The 17,791-nt window shown below is 44.6% G+C and overlaps 1 protein-coding gene across 1 annotated transcript; it reads right to left on the bottom strand.

Annotated features, from left to right (window-relative positions):
- Positions 1-41: 41 nt before the first annotated feature.
- Positions 42-10,949, bottom strand: LOC143525090 (uncharacterized). The gene is made up of 9 exons (XM_077018605.1): positions 10,438-10,949; positions 8,175-8,467; positions 6,882-6,937; positions 5,935-6,073; positions 5,335-5,462; positions 3,399-3,534; positions 2,693-2,870; positions 1,970-2,207; positions 42-1,814 (listed from the first exon to the last, which is right to left on the bottom strand). The coding sequence occupies exons 1-9, from the start codon at positions 10,660-10,662 to the stop codon at positions 1,042-1,044; spliced, it is 2,166 nt and encodes a 721-aa protein (XP_076874720.1). The 5' UTR covers positions 10,663-10,949; the 3' UTR covers positions 42-1,041.
- Between the last annotated feature and the right edge of the window lie 6,842 nt (positions 10,950-17,791).

The raw sequence follows: 17,791 nt of genomic DNA on the forward strand, positions 1-17,791 counted from the left end.
TATAAAGAGAACAATTTTAGAAAACTATAAAACATGCCTTATTGTCAGAGTTTACCATATCAATGTCATTAAAGATCACAGATCTGAGTTAGTTTTCTACTCTACTAACAAGTACCTTCTACCTACAATCTACTAGATCTTAACTAACCATTTGAGGGTGGCGTCTGAAAACTTGAGTGTCTCGGAGTCACTCTGTACAGTCTTCAGCACATCGCTATGTTTCTGAACATGTACATATACAAACCAAAAATAAATACTAGAACAAATGCCAAAGAGTGTCTTACGAGGTATAGAATAGCACGGTTTATGGAGACTCGGTAGGCGAGATAAGGTATTGACTGGGAACCCCCACAAAGCCAACTGCATAATTGTGTTTATGCTCCAGCTGTGTGCAGTGTTGGGTGTAACGTTGTCCTTTGGCACCGACTGGCACAACTGATTGACGCTGTTCAGCTGTGCTAATTCATAAACAGCAACGTAATACAGCTTAGAGACATAATGGGCATCTCACAGATCCTGAGCAGAGAACCATGCTCAAGTAGTGTCAAATTCGCTTACCAATAAAAGATCAGAGAGGACAAGAGAATGAAAAAGACAGTGGGAGGGATATGTTGAGAGTTTCCACTCGTGAGTTTTATAATCTTTGTGCAACAAAATAGCTTGTGCCCCCATCATGAGTAGCCCCGGTGGGATCCGTTCAGTTCTGTTCTGGACTGTTTGCATTTGTAATGAGTTTGTTTTGCCGGTGTACGTTCAAGTTAACCTCTGACCCCTCGGAGGACGTTTGTGTTTGATGCTACATGTATTTGGAGTTTTAAACTGCTGTCCACTTAATGGAAGCTAATTCAGTTGTTGCCTCCAGTGTCTCCCAAACCAGTGACTCACAACTCAAAATGCAGGCAAACCAAAAAAAAAACTAGCTTTGAGTTACACACCTCAATTTTGAGTTGTACTCATAGAGTTAGAGTTATAATGGTCTGTTTTAATGAGCTGACCTCTCTCTCACTCTCTCCCTCTGTCCTTCCCTCCAATACGTCTCTGTCAGGTGAAGTCCATCCTGAGTATCTCCGTCTTCTTCTCCGGCCTGTTGGGGTGTGTGGAATGCAGCATGGGGAGGTTCAGCTCCGTGTCTCTGTGCTGCGTGGACGTCCGTAGCTGCACCGAGTTCCGTTTCAGCGGGTTGCCTGGGATACTAATGACCCCGCCTCCCGCTGTCACCGCATTCCTCTTTTCTTTTGCGTGTCTCAGACTTTTGATAAGCAGAGCCTGCTGCCTCTGAGACGAAAACACTGGTGGTTTAGAACCGTTCACCAAGAAGGGGGAGGAGCCAGTGTCTGCCCCACTGTGATGTTTAAGCCCCGCCCAAGTCACTTTTCGTGGAGAGATGTCTCTGAGAGTTCCGTGGCGTAGGCGTGGTAACGGAGAGGTTTGTGCTGTGGTTTCCATGGTGCCTAGGTGGCGGCTTGGGTGTGTCTTTTCTTCAATAGCCAATAGGAGATCCTTAAATCGGTGCCCAGCTCTGCTCTCAAGGTGCATTCTGGGTGACACCCCTTTTTCTGAATAGAACATCTGCAGCTTCTCCAGTTTGTGGTCAGGGCATTGTGTGGGTTCATCTCCTGTGTAGTCCTCAAAGTGTGGGGGAATCAGGTTATAGGCTTTGGCTGAAGATCTGGTAGGTTGGGACTCTTTTTTGTTTTCCAAGGGTACTGGAGCATCACAGGGGGTGGAGTCACAGAGCTTTGAGCCACTCCCTTCCCTGCAGGAGCAATTAGGGGGTGGGGCATGTGCTAGCTCCCTCTCCCCGAACACAGAGACTGAAATCCAAACAAACACATAGACAAATAGATAAATCTGAAAGAACGAAAACTGTTAGGAAGAATGGTCAAACAAATATTAATGTATTAGTATTAGTAATGAAGTATTCTCATACATATTACATGTATATACTATTACATATTAGCAATGCAACCTTCAGGAAACAGTGCTTCTTTTGTCTCCATGGTGATTGCGATGTCATCATCTGGGAAGGTATGTGCAGGCAGAGTGGATGGTGACCCTGCTCTCTGCTCTGAACTCGGCTGCTTCTGTCTCATGGTATCCTCTGGCCGTCTCTTGCCAGTCAGAGAATCCCTGTCCTGTGATTGGCTTCTCTGGGTCTTACTGGACTGTCTCTGGCTCCTGTCATTGGTAGTTTCACTCTGAGGGGACTTACAAAGGGAAGATTTATGTACACAAGTGACTGCATAAGGTGTGGGGAGATACAGAGTGCTGTATTGCCAATATGTGTGCAGTTTAACCATTTGCCAAAACTATATGTGACATAACTGCCTTTGTCTTTCAGTAAGTCAAATGAGTAATACACAAAAATTTGTTTATTAGAAAATCCAGTTTTATTATTCGGTAATGGTTCATTAACATATGTGCCAAAAACTATTTTTTATTAAAGTTGAGTTGGACCAAGTTTGCAGGAAGTGATTCATAACAAAAAGGTCATGTCAACAGGAAGTCACCTGCAGGTAATGAAACACCAGTGAATAGGTTACCTGTGCTGACGTGCATTTTACTCATTCCATACCAACTGGTTTCCATCAGAGGAAGCTACATCTCTGTGGATTTGTGCGTGTGTATTTTACTGATGTGTGTGTGCGCGCGCATGTGTGTGTGTGTGTTTGTGTGTGTGTGTGTGTGTTACCTTCATGGCCTTGGCTCCTTTTGGTCGTCGGGTCATTTGTTTCAGTAGTAGTTGGTAGGTAGCTAGGATAGCTGATGGCTTGTTGTTTATGACCGTGTGAATGATGTCTGAGAGGTTGTAACCCAGAGACTCAGTCATGTGGTCTAAAACGCATGAGTTGAGCTCTTCAGGGCGCAGTCTATGGAAACAAACGCATCTCACACAAGGACAATATCATTTAGGTACACTTAAGGGCTATGTCATTTAGATATACTATACCAGCACAACACAAGCACAAAGTATTGATCATTTCAGAACCTGAATATTTTTACCAGGTTTATTTTTAGTAGCTTTTGTTTTAGAATGTCTAGAGGAGCACTAGAGGACTAGATGAGAACTAAAGGATTAGAGGAGGACTACTGGAGGACTAGAAGACTAGAGGAGGACTGAAGGACTAGAGGAGGACTAGAGGAGGAATAGAAGACTAGAACACAACTGGAGGACTAAAGGACTAAAGGAAAAGTAAAGGACTAGAGGAGGACTAAAGGACTAGAGGTGAAAATATATTGCAAATGAAAAAATACCAAGTAGAGAGAGAGAGAGAGAGAGAGAGAGAGAGAAGGAGAGAGAGACAGATAGACAGATCGATAGACAGTTTGAACTGGACTATGGTGGGTGGATGTGGTGTGGGTGGGTGTGGTGTGGCTGTAGCTCCGAGGGTCTCCACCTGTTCTTATAAGCCCCTGTGTGGAGGGCTCTCCTCACAGATCCCTCACTCAGCCAGCTGTCTTCCAGGGCTGCTTTCACACTTGGCCTCTTTGCTGGGTCTGGCTCCAACAGAGACAGAACAAACTGCACGGCCCCTACACACACACACACACACACACACACACACACACACACACACACACACACACACACACACACACACACACAAGCAGAGGAAAAGAGAAATTGACATGCATGTTTATAGGCTTATAATTTAGATATGTAATTTCTCTCTCTCTCTCTCTCTCTTCCCCTCTACCTCTCCCTCTCTCTCTCTGTCAGAGGTCACAGGCCTCTTCACTCTCTTGGCCCAGAGCAGATCAGATTAAAGTGGAACACTCCAACTCCAACCAGCCCAGAGGTGACCAAGGATCACCATGTCAGTCTGGTAGTGTGTGTGTGTGTGTGTGTGTGTGTGTGTGTGTGTGTGTGTGTGTGTGTGTGTGAGGTGCTGGTACCAGCCGGTGTTGAAAGACAGTGACGATCTCATTTACTCATTCAGTTAGGAAGCGGCACACAGTGTCTGGGTGCACACACACACACACACACACACACACACACACACACACACACACACTGCAGTAAAATCTGTTTACAATCTGTTTAGTACTGTAGAAAACAAGCAATTATCATCTAAAGAAATGTAGTGTCTAAATGAAGGAATGTACTCAGCTTGAGGACTGGATAAGACATCCATCATACCATGTTATGTGTGTGTGTGTGTGTGTGTGTGTGTGTGTGTGTGTGTGTGTGTGTGTGTGTGTGTGTGTGTGTGTGTGTGTGTGTGTGTGTTTGTGTAAGAACAGTGTGTGTGTGTGTGTGTGTGTGTGTGTGTGTGTGTGTGTGTAAGAAGAACAGTGTGGTTTGTAAGAGAGAGAGAGAGAGAGAGAGAGAGAGTGTGTGTGTGTGTGTGTGTAAGAACAGTGTGGTGTGTAAGGGTGTGTGTGTATGTGTGTAAGAACAGTGTGGTGTGTAAGGGTGTGTGTGTATGTGTGTAAGAACAGTGTGGTGTGTAAGAGTGTGTGTGTGTGTGTGTGTGTGTGTGTGTGTGTGTGTGTGTGTGTGTGTGTGTGTGTGTAAGAACACTGTGGTGTGTAAGGGTGTGTGTGTGTGTGTGTGTGTGTGTAAGAACAGTGTGGTGTGTAAGAGTGTGTGTGTGTGTGTGTGTGTATGAACAGTTTGGTGTGTAAGGGTATGTGTGTGTGTGTATGTGTGTGTGTGTGTAGGTGTGTTTGTGTGTGTGTAAGAACAGTGTGGTGTGTAAGGGTGTGTGTGTGTGTGTAAGAACAGTGTGGTGTGTAAGAGTGTTGTGTGTGTGTGTGTGTGTGTGTGTGTGTGTGTGTGTGTGTGTGTGTGTGTGTGTGTGTAAGGGTGTGTGTGATTGTGATTGGTAAATCTCCATTGTTGCCTTGTTAATTTTTAACATGTTGTATCGGGTGGTCTGCTAATCAGAGTGACGGGTTTGTAACGCATGGCCGCTGCTCACACGTCTTATCCATCACCATCTCCCTCTCTTCCTCACACACTCACACGTCTTATCCATCACCATCTCCCTCTCTTCCTCACACACTCACACGTCTTATCCATCACCATCTCCCTCTCTTCCTCACACACGCCCAGCACTTCCATTCAAGTCTCGCTGGACTGCACAGTTGTTGAAATGTTATTGTTTAAATACCTAAGAGTTCATATGTGATATATTATATATTAGCTGTAGCTAATCACGTTTATTGAACATTAGACTATCGATGGTGACAGAGAACAGCTTGTAATATTCTGATTTATCAGGGTGTGTGTGTGTGTGTGTGTGTGTAAGAACAGTGTGCTGTGCTGTGTATGTATGTGTGTGTGTGTGTGTGTGTGTGTGTGTGTGTGTGTGTGTGTGTGTTTGTTACCTTTACTGATGTCAGATGGGATAGCACTGATCTCTCCACTGACCATTTTTTGATGAAGTTGCTTTATGTTGAAGGGCTCCACTGTGAAGGGTAGTGTACCAGTCAGCATGGCAAAAACACTCACACCCCTACAACACACACACACACACACACACACACACACACACAGTGAAATGTACTTACAAACAATAAAATAATTTACACGCAAGCCATTAGCTTCACTATGTTATGGCTGAGAAATCTCTCAGATACTGTAGCTGGACGTCAGACGTCTGTAGCTGTTTGATCTCTCTCCTCATAATCAGAATCACCAGAGAACTCGTTCATTTCAGTCGTGAAAGATGAAACAGTTTACCACTTGGTCAGAGAAGTAAGACAGACACACATGTTGAAGACGCAAATGTGAAACATTTGAGCAATTAAGAGTCTAGATCTTTATATACTTTCTGGCACAGCCTGTAAATGTGTTCCTTGAGTATTTGCATTGTATATTTAAATTATCTCCAATGTTATATATTTTACATTATTTATCTTGAAAAATACATGCACAGTGACATAAACACACACACACACACACAGCCAGAGGCAGCGTGTACTCACACAGACCATACGTCCACTTTGGGGCCGTACTTCTTGTGGGCCAGTAGTTCCGGGGCAGCGTATGCTGGACTCCCACACTGTGTGCTCAGGAGCTCCGCGGAGAGAGAGTCCGCCCTCAGAGTGTTACTCAGGCCAAAGTCTGTCCCACACACACACACACACACACGGAGTCCGCACTCAGAGTGTTACTCAGGCCAAAGTCTGTCCCACACACACACACACACACACAGAGTCCACACTCAAGAGTGTTACTCAGGCCAAAATTTGTCACACACACACACACACACACACACACACACACACACACACACACACACACACACACACACACACACACAGAGAGTCCGCGCTTAGAGTATTACTCAGACCAACATCTGTCCCACACACACACAAACACAGAGTCCTCGCCCTCAGAGTGTTACTCAGGCCAAAATCTGTCCCACACACACACACAAACACAGAGTCCTCACCCTCAGAGTGTTACTCAGGCCAAAATCTGTCCACACACACACACACACACACACACACACGCGCACACACACACACACACACACACACGCGCGCGCACGCACACACACACACACACACACACACACACACACACACACAAACACAGGGTCCTCGCCCTCAGAGTGTTACTCAGGCCAAAATCCGTCCCACACACACACACGCGCGCGCACACGCGCACACACACACACACTCCTCCTTTGTGAAGTTTTAATTCTTTTTCCTCTGCTTGACACAGTCAGTTGGTCTGAACTGGTGAAAGGGAACACCCACAATCACAGACATGCACTGGACCCCTGTCCCTCAGTGGACACCCCTGTCCCTCAGTGGACACCCCTGTCCCTCAGTGGACACCCCTGTCCCTCAGTGGACACCCCTGTTCACAAATTTTGCTCTAAAGAAGAGAACAGCAATAAACAAATAGAAAAACAGTAACTCACCAACAATTTTAATATTGTTGTGTTCGTCCAGGAGGAAGTTCTCGATCTTCAAGTCCCTGTATGTTGATAGAGAGTATACACAATTAAAGGGACTCTTTCTCTGATGCCATCTGTGTTCTTTGAAGCAAAGATTCACAAAGCACATTTAAAGCAATGCTGTCTGTAAACACATACCAAGCTTTATGCATTCACCTTATACATACAAACACACACACACACACACACACACACACACACACACACACACACACACTGGCCATGTAAAGTACATTAGGTGCACCTGTCCAACTGTACATTAATGCAAATGTTCAATCAGCCAATCAGCCAATGTTGAACGTGACATGGTTGTTGGTGCCAGAGTGGCTGGTCTGAGTATTTCAGAAACTGCTGATCTACTGGGATTTTCATGCACAACCATCTCTAGTGTTTACAGAGAATGGTCAGAAAAAGAGAAAATATCCAGTGAGTGGCAGTTCTGTGGGCGCAAATGTCTTGTTGATGCGAGAGGTCAGAGAAGAATGGCCTGACTGGTTCGAGCTGATAGAACGGCAACAGCAACTCAAATAACCAGTCGCACAACACGTCGAACCTTGAGGTTATAGCAGCAGAAGACCACACCGTGTGACACTCCTGTCAGATAAGAACAGGAAACTGAGGCTACAATTCGCACAGGCTCACCAAAATTGGGCAAAATTGGGTTCCATGTGGTGGGACGGGAGATTCACATCATGGATGTGCAGCTGACAAATCTGCAGCAACTGTGTGATGTTATCGTGTCAATATGGACCAGACTCTCTGAGGAATGTTTCCAGTACCTTGTTCAATCTATGCCACGAAGGATTAAGGCACAAGGGGCAAAAGGGGGTCCAACCCGGTACTAGCAATGTGTACCTAATAAAGTGGCCGGTAAGTGTGTGTGTGTGTGTGTGTGTGTGTGTGTGTGTTTGCATGTGTACATGTGCACATGCATATCCATGAACAATCTGATCTTATAGAACTGGAGAATCTGTCAGTCTCATTAAAGTGTGTGTGTGTGTGTGTGTGTGTGTGTGTGTGTGTGTGTGTGTGTGTGTGTGTGTGTGTGTGTCATATGTAATGTCTGATTTTTCCATTACAGAGTTTCCTGGTGGAACTCCATTAGTGAGGAAGTCCTGTGAATGATATGTTAACCATAGCTGTACTGACTCATCAAGAATCTAAGATTATTCCCACTCTGATGCCCTGTGGATCTGTCTACAAAAGCCAAGAGATACACACACACACACACACACACACACACACACACACACACACCTGTGCACTATGCCGTGTGTGTGAAGGTGGTCTACAGCGGACAGGATGTGACGCGTGTATCTGCGGACATCCCTCTCGTCGAGACGCTTGCGCTCACAGATGCGCTCCATGAGGTCTCCACCCGAGCACAGCTCCAGGGCCATGTAGTAGCAGTTCTCCGTCTCCATGGTCTCCAGCAGCTGCACCACGTGGGGGTGCAGGATCAGCTGGTGGATACGCGGCTCACGCTTCATGTTCTTCAGAATGTACGAGTCCTGCCGAGCCTTCTTCTTGTCAATCACTTTAATCGCCACCTGACGAGAGAGAGAGAGAGAGAGACAAGGGGGGTATGAGGAGAGACGGAGAGAAAGACAGAGGTGGGGTTCAAATTAAGTGCTTTGATTGGCCTGGGCAAATGTGAGTCCTTCTTGATGGTCACTTTGCAAACTGACATGCAGAGAGAGTGAGAAAGTGTGAGAAAGGAAGAATGAGAGACAGATAGAGAGACAGAGAGAGAGACAGAGACAGATAGAGAGACAGAGAGACACAGAGAGAAACAGACAGAGAGAGATGCAGCATTAAAAGGAAGACTGTGATTGGTCGAGGCTGGTGCAGGTGCTAGGTTAGCGCTAGGCTGTTAGCTGGCGCTAGGCTGTGTGCTCTGAAGGCATCATACACCCTACAGGTAGTGACAACATGGTCCAGAAGATTTGGCCTTTCCAGCCACTATGGGGTCAGCCTAAAGATTAACAACTTATAACTAAACTGCATTTGTAAATAACTGAACTGGTTTGAGCGCACCATGTTGCTATGGTTACATAGTGGTTGTTTGGGCAGTGGTGTGGTGAGTTCTTTGATTTAATTTTACTTTAGATTATAAATTCTATTAATTTTTTGTTTTATACACTTTTCACTATAATCTTTAAATTAATCATATAGAACTTTTTCTTTTATATTTTGACCTGAAATTGTACTATCCTTTAATGTATTCTCTGTGAACAGTTTTGTAGACTTTGTTTAATAAAGTGCTATACAAATAACATTTTTATTATTATTAATATTATTGTTGTTGTAGTTGCTATAAGAGTGCAATGTTAAGGCAGGGTAATGATGTTGCTATAGCAGCACACAGAAGGCCCACATGGCACCAGGATATGAATTATGACAGTCTCTTCAGTCTCTTCACTATCACCATAGCAACTTGGACAGGCAAACATTGTGTCCAGAAAGGATTCGATGACCCATGCTAGAGCTAAATACACACACACACACACACACACACACACACACACATATATACCTAGGCATATATTGACCGGATTCTGTGACCCGTGAAACAGATGATCACCAAGGGGAGGTAGAGGGGCACATACATGATATAGCATCCACATTCATCCTAAATGTTTAATACACACACACACACACACACACACACACACACACACACACACTGATGTGCGTGTGCAGCACATAAATTTACTATAAAGTAGAACACCCTCAAACACTGCTTTTACAAAACTATTTCAAAGCAATCCCACATCTAAGGAGATAAAACAAGTGATAAGTGATATGATACATTACCTCAAGAGTTGACTTGATTACATTAAAAAACAAAGTAAAATTACTGAGTTATGACTATTAATTATGTTCTCCACCAGGCTAACTTCCACCAGGCTAATCTCCATCAGGTTAACCTCCACCAGGCTAACTCCCATCCCACTCATTCTACACAGTCTTCCAATGCCTAAAATCCCCACAGATGTGACAAACCCCACATGCCCAAATGGCAGCAGCCTAGTGCACAACACATCAAAACGGAAATCCCCACTGTCAACTCTAACACACAATATCAACTCTAACACACTATATCAAATCTAACACACAATATCAACTCTAACACACAATATCAAATCTAACACACAATATCAACTCTGACACTATATCAAATCTAACACACTATAACTCTAACTTAGTCTTGTTATGGACTCAGCTGTGCTCATGTTGCCGTGTGTGTGTGTGTGTGGTGATGGGGTTATTAATGGTTTATGTATCAGCTGTGAAGGTAGACGGAGTCCGCTTCACACACCGTAAACTGAGAGTGCAGAGACGGCATGAAAAATGGATGACAGTGATGACTGACATCTGAATGTGTGACCCTAGTACTTTGATTGACAGGATTAGGATAGCGTGTGTGTGTGTGTGTGTGTGTGTGTGTGTGTGTGTGTGTGCGTGTGTGCGTTCGTGTGTGTGTGTGTGTGCGTGTGTGCGTGTAGGTTGGTCTCACCTTCTCTCCTGTGCCAATGTGCATACCCTCCATCACCTTGGCAAAAGAGCCCTTGTTGATCATCTTGCCCACCAGGTAGCTCCCCACCCGTTTGGTGTGGGCGAAGCCTCTCAATCTGTCTCTGGGCACCTTCCACGACCCCACGGGCACCACACGCTCCACCTGCTCCAGCTCCTCGGGGTCAGACATCACCCTGTCCAGAGAGGGCTTGAGCGCACCGGGCATGGTGCCACCCGTGCCCGCCTGCTCCTGGGTACCGGAGGGGGCCGGAGGTAAACGTCGGGAGGGAGGTGGGGGGAGTGAGGAGCGACGTGCATGTGGGAGGTGCAGGCGGAGTCTGTCAACTGTCTTCTCGTGTGAATCATAAATCCAGTCCTGTCTCCATCACCGTGTCTTTGGCGTAGAGAACGCGTCCTGGCTGGAGACGGTGTCTTTACCATAGAGATGAATCCTTTCTTCTGTGTGATAGGGACGAGATCTCTGCTTCATTCCTACCGTGTGTCGTCCATGGATCAGTGTTTCTCTCTTTATCTTCGGCTCTTGGCTCTCCTCTCTTCCAGGAGAAGGTTCCTCTGTCAGTCTGGGTGGTTCATGCACCCCTGGAGTGTGTGCATGCGTGTGTATCTGTGTCTGTGTGTGGTAGATAATTAACCGTATCTGGTCTCAGGTTAGTGCAGTCAGCTTAGAGTACAGTGAGGACATACTACACCATAATAACCCCTACTAGCACACGCACACACACACACACACACACACACACACACACACACACACACACACACACACACACACACACACACACACAGATTGTCAAAGACGGCTGGCTCAATCGTTTGCATCCTGCAGAAAGTGTTCTTCACCTCTCTGTCAACTTTCACCTTCCAAAGCTTGGCTTTTTTCTCATGACCTTGCTCTCTCTCTCTCTCTCTCTCTCTCTCTCTCTCTCTCTCTCTCTCTCTCTCTCTCTCTCTCTCACACACACACACACACACACACACACACACACACACACACACACTATTTCAGTTGAGGTTACACTGACTTTGAGTTCTCCAGATTTCATGTACTAACCCTTTAGGATTATTTAAGTATTTGTGTGTAAGTATAAGTTCACTCACTACTTTTTGCCTGAATGTTGAGCAACTACATCTCAACTACATCTCAACTACATCTCAACTACATCTCAACTACATCTCAATTACATCTCAACTACATCTCAACTACATCTCAACTACATCTCAACTACATCTCAATTACATCTCAACTACATCTCAACTACATCTCAACTACATCTCAACTACATCTCTTTATGCTCCAATTCAGTGATAAAAAATCACATCTGATGAGAAAAAGCACATTTTCCTCTTTCCAGCTCAACAATTTATGATGAAAAATGTACTAAATGTAAAATGCTTACTACTTGGTAACATAAGGACACAAAGCATTTATTGAATCTTTGCTACATATTTGTCTTTTTATTATCTTATTATTTAAAATACAAAGAAAAAATACTGCTTGTGAGTGTTTTAAAATGATCAATATAAGTATAGAAACGGTTCCATGAAAAGCAGTGGTGTGAATGGTGACACAAGGGTGGCTTGCACTGCACACTTTTGAGTGACATGAGGTGCGTGAGCTGTTTTAGTGCATTCTCTGATCAGTGGGAGGAGCCAGGGTGGGGTGCTATTCCTCTCTCCACCTGCCATCCACCTTTTCATCCACCTGCTGCTGGGAGGGAATGCTAAACAGGACACACACACACACTCAGATGCACATAAACAGACATAATTTTCTTGAATGATATATATAGGGCAGGAGTGTAGAAGCTAAATTATATGAAGGTGATCTTGTGATCTTTGTGATTATGAGAGAGTGCATGTAGGCATGTTCGTGTACGTACGTGTGTGTGTTTTAGAATGTTGGTGACCTCTAGTGGATGCATTTGCAAAGGGGAGAGAACTGGGGGAAGAAGTGTGTGAGTCTGGCACATTGAGAGTAAGTGTGTGTGTGTGTGTGTGTGTGTGTGTGTGTGTGTGTGTATGAGAGTGCAAAGAAGAATAGAGCTGTATACCCTCTCAATGCCCCAACTTCATCAAACTTTTATATCCATAGTTCAAAGCAGGGAATGAGGGAAAGGCAGAATGCACACACACACACACACACACACACACACACACAACACACACACACACACACACACACACACACACACACACACACACACACACACACACACACACACACACACACACACACACAGCACAGAAAAGCCTTGCGTTCATCCTCAAAAATGTGTTCCAGCCCGGAGGCTTTGGCATAACACCATGCGGTCAAATTAATAGTCCCAAACCCCCCGGTCCTCTTCCTGCTCTGTAACACACGAATCCCCAGCAATCCATTAAGGCATATTTTAACACCAAATAACTTCATAAACCCAGGTGGACCCCCTCCACACACACACACACACACACACACACACACTCACACACACACACTTCCTCGCTGCCTATATTAGTCTGACTCACACACTCCTTCACCAATCCTTTCTCTTTCCTTTGCAAATCCACCCACTAGAGGTCACCAACATACTAAACACAAACACACACACATGCAAAACATACACAAACACAAAAACATAAACAAATACGTACACACATGCAGACACATGTAACCACACTAACACATAAACTCACACACACACACACACACACACACACACACACTTGCAGACACTAATCCATGCATGCACACACACACATAAACACAATAAATTATACACATGATAATTTATCACATAGTAAGATGCATACTTAGATGCATGTGGGGTATGATCACGTCAATCATCTGAAGAGATCACATAAGTCAGTGCTGCTCCGTCCACATGTTTTGTTATGTGATAATGTGTTAACTGAATAGTGATGTCTACAAATCATATGCCAAATGCCAATGTTTCTGCATATACTAACAACACCAGCACACTGCAGCCAATATCTTTCAGTACTGCAGTAAATTCACATACAAGATAATAGTATCCATGTAGACAAATCAGTAGAGACATTTGGTGAAGCACATTCTGCTCAGAGCTACAGTCACCCCTCTAAATGGCTCCGTGTCTCTATAACTGCTCTTAAAGGTTGTACACCAAAGCAGCCCTCATCTCACCACTCCTGCTAATAGTTTCCATCACTGTCTGATATTCTCTCATTCTTTCTCTTTTTCTGTTCTTCCTTTCTCTTCAGCAGGGAGGGTTTGTTAAGGCATATTTCTTTTGTGCTGACAGAAAGCATTTCACTCCCATCTAGTGCATAAAAAAAACAGATTAGTTCTTTTTTTTTTATTACAGATGTGATAGAATAACGTTTTGTCTGTTACTGGCAACCTCTATGTATAATTTACTGTATGGAGCATTTAAGAGTTCGTGGGCTTGGTGAGTGTGTGTAGTAAATCAGGATCTTTTTTGCATATTTTCCTCTGTCTCTTGGGTTCACCTCAGTCAATTGGATTAAAAAGTCAAGGTGCACACTGACCTCTAGTGGTCAACTACAGGCCCACAGAGATGTGATGAGTGTAACGTGCCCGTTCCCCTACAATTAGTATTCACACACACAAGGACTTTCCAGCATGGAGGTCTTCTCGTATGTTTTGGGGATATTTTTTTTTCTTTTAGGTATACTCACACAGCCCTGTGTGTCCTCAGTTAGCCTTACACACACACGCACACACACACACACACACACACACACACACACACACACACACACACACACACACACACACACACACACACACACACGTGTACATGTAAACAACGCCCTGATCCCAAAGCCATATGGAGGTAGCACACCTCTGCTCAGTAGAGTGCAGAAGGTTTCAGCTGAGATATGTCTGTCTGGGAAAGTGGTAAAAGGACTGGAGCTTGAACCTCAATCACAACCAAACCCCTCCAGAAGGACTAACACAGACATGGTGCAAGCACACACACACACACACACACACACACACACACACACACACACACACACACACACACACACACACACACAAGGACATACACATAAACACACATTGTGGGGTGATGACTACAGCGAAACGGAGCAGTTGTTTCCTGAGCACGTTGGCCAGATGTGTCACACACTGCATTCACTCTCTCTCTATCTCTCTCTCTCTCTTTCTCTCTCACAATTTCTCTATTTCCATTTCTCTTGCTCTCTCTTTCCAGATCTTTTTCCTTCTGTCTCCACTCTCTGTCTGTCTCTCTCCATCTCTCCATTCCCCTGTGTCTCTGTATGTGTGTTTGTGTGTGTGTTCTCAGAGTCTGGGGTGACCCTCTGCTAGCACTACTGCTGCAGAAAGGGGTCAAAATGGACTACGGGCTACGTGTAGCAGGATCAAACATGAAGCGTAATGTGAGTGTGATGGATAAGTGTGTGTGTGTGTGTGTGTGTGTGTGTGTGTGTGTGTGTGTGTGTGTGTGTGTGTGTGTGTGTGTGTGTGTGTGTGTGTGTGTGTGTGTGTGTGTAAGGAGCAGAATTTTGCTGTGGATACCCTGTGTTAATTAGTGTGTGCTAATGAAAGACTGTGTGACCAGCCCAAACTGTCAAACTGCCACGCACACCTAACAGCTCGTAAATTACACCTTCCAAAGGATGTGGGCTGATGGGTGTGTGTGTGTGTGTGTGTGTGTGTGTGTGTGTGTGTGTGTGTGTGTGTGTGTGTGTGTGTAGCAGGGAGAGCAGAGTTCAAGGTCCTGAGCAAAAGAGTCTTATTAGAGGCAAGCATGTCTGAGCCAGAGATTGAAATGTGCATGATATGATTCTTTAAATGGCTGAGCACATTGATAATAAGGTAAAAACCCACATGAACCTGAAATATAAGGCTAAAATGTGTGTGTGAGAGAAAGAGAGGGAGACCAGGAGAGAAAGAGAGAAAGAGAGAGGGAGGGAGGGAGGGAGGGAGGGAGGGAGGAGGGGGACAGAAGTGTTGACAGGCAGGAAGTGAACCACATCAGATATTTTTTAGGAGAATAGGGCTCAGCTCTTGGCTGGCCACGCTGCTCCTGCTATCTTCAATGTTTGTTACTTTTATTGTCTTTATTATCCCCTTAAAACCCATTAGACGTACAGTGCACACACACACACACAGCTGCTTCCACTCACCCCACTGGCATATGGGGAAACTCCCTCCATACCCTGGCATCCCCAGCCTGCCCTGCGGTGGCATTCTGAGCCATCAAAGACAACAGGGGAGGAACGTGTACATGTGGTGAACAGAGGGTGGCACTGAAGGTAGCTGGCAGCTGACTTTTTTATCCTCTGATCTGAGATCAGTTTTTTTCTATTGTCACTTACAGTGATTTAGGGCAGGATGGTAAAGTGAAGGCTATTTCTAGGTCAGTGGGAAATGACAGCATATAACTGCAGTAGCACATGCAGGTTTTACCTGTTTAATGCTGGATCTGTTAAGAAACACCACTAACAGATATTTGTGGCAGTGAAGACTATGACTGTGGCCCAGTGGGAGACTATAGTAAAGACTACAATCACTACAGTTTCTATCCATGACCTTCTATTACAGTTAGGCCACACAATGTGAAAGAGACATTGTTGTTAACTTTAGGTGTTCAGCTGAGGATGAACTGTGCACCCAGCCCTCCTAACTATACCCTGTAGGATCCTGAGTAGAGACTTTTAAGCTCCAAGCTCTCGAGAAGCAAATCAAGATAAGGATCACTCACCTCTCCATAGGAACATCTTCATGGCAACACTTCCTTCAATAAGAGCCTGAGAGATATCCCACCGTGGCCCGTGCACGGCCCGTGTGCAGGACCTCACCGTGGGTTTGATGATCTGGACCCATGTCAAGGCACTTCATCTTCACCAGTGCTTCTTTGATTTATTTCATGGTGGCTCTGTCCCTGATTAGCAGTGAGTGGAGAATAAAGGGCTCTTCAGTCCAGGGGCTTTTCTCCAAAAACAAGCACAGAAACCCACCTCTCTCCATGGACACAATTACTGTTACTTCACAATTACAGGATTCCAGTTTTTTTTTTCCTTTTTGAAAACACATTCTTTTTTTCCACCACAGTACTAGTGATTTCCTGCTCAAATGGCTGTCCGTACACCCAAAGTCAACAGCAGAAACATCACAGGGCAGAATAGATGGCTGTTATGGAGAGGGTGTTATATTAAGTTTAATAGTGCTGTGTGGTAGGCTAATGGGCACCTTTGGCCTTCATCCTTAAACAGAGTGGAAGGTTGGCTTTTGAGTGTGTGTGTGTGTATGTGTGTGTGTGTGTGCGTGTGTGTGTGTGTGTGTGTGTGTGTGAAGAGCAGGCAGACAGGAAAACACATAGAGGAAGAGTTGATGACAGGTAAGACGATCAAGTTAATAAACATGCAATTATCACATAATTTGGCTAGTTATCTAATACATGAATAGTTTAGTTTTTTTTCCAGAAGTTCCAGGAAATTTAAATTGTAATTGTTTTTGTCTTATGTAGCTAAAAAGATCAAAAGGAAGAAAAATAGTTCAAATGCCTGAATGTTTAATGAAAGCTTAATGGTATTAGTTCTTCCACAGTTTCTCTGAAACATCTGATTGGTTGTACTCACCTCATAGAAAGTAGACTTGCAACACTGCAGCCCATGTGCCATGAGGTTGGTAGAGAAAGGGGAGTGAAGACCAGGCATCTCACAACCTGCTGACCCCTCCTACCAGCAGTGGTTTATTAATGACTGCGTTTATCTATCACATGACCCCTGACCTCTGCTTTACATGTGCTGGGCTTTGGGGCCTGTGTGTGTGAAGGGCTGATAATGGGCTAGAATATATGGCTCCATAATTTACTCTTAATTGAGAGGCCATTTTAAAGAAACATTAAAGCATGGCACTAAACCGCTTGGCCGAACGCCGTGCTTCTGAGAGCCTTCCTCACCATCACTCCCTCACTTATGGAGAGGTTATTCATTATTGACAATGGAAAATAAACTTGAAAATGCTCTGCTGAATGCCTGGTTTCTGTTCTCAAACTCTTTTTCATTCTCTCTCTCTCTCTCTCTCTCTCTCTCTCTCTCTCTCTCTCACACACACACATAAAAACTTTCCAAACCTCTTTTTTGAACCTCTTTTTTTTCTTTTTTAACTAACCTGCATAACCGTGTCAGAAGTGTACTGAAATGAAGTGCTAAGTGTTGGGTTTTATTAAAAGGAAGCAGAGTGGAACAACACGTGTTTTCCCCAGCCCTGTTTAAGGTGGGACACACTGCTTTTCAAGCCAAATTCTTTCTTATGAATTACTACCTGCTTTCTGAGGAGTCCTCGCTACACACCGATGTCTGCTGAGAGGGAGACCACG

This window comes from Brachyhypopomus gauderio, chromosome 10 (assembly GCF_052324685.1).
Source record: "Brachyhypopomus gauderio isolate BG-103 chromosome 10, BGAUD_0.2, whole genome shotgun sequence".
Taxonomy (NCBI): Eukaryota; Metazoa; Chordata; class Actinopteri; order Gymnotiformes; family Hypopomidae; genus Brachyhypopomus; species Brachyhypopomus gauderio.

Excerpts from the sequence above, each read along its gene's own strand:
- LOC143525090 (XM_077018605.1), bottom strand. The coding sequence starts at position 10,662 with ATGCCCGGTGCGCTCAAGCCCTCTCTGGACAGGGTGATGTCTGACCCC. Across the intron at positions 5,463-5,934 it reads AAAGTGGACGTATGGTCTGT|GGGTGTGAGTGTTTTTGCCA; the intron begins GTGAGTACACGC and ends TGTGTGTTGTAG. Across the intron at positions 2,208-2,692 it reads AAGGAGCCAAGGCCATGAAG|TCCCCTCAGAGTGAAACTAC; the intron begins GTAACACACACA and ends TCCCTTTGTAAG.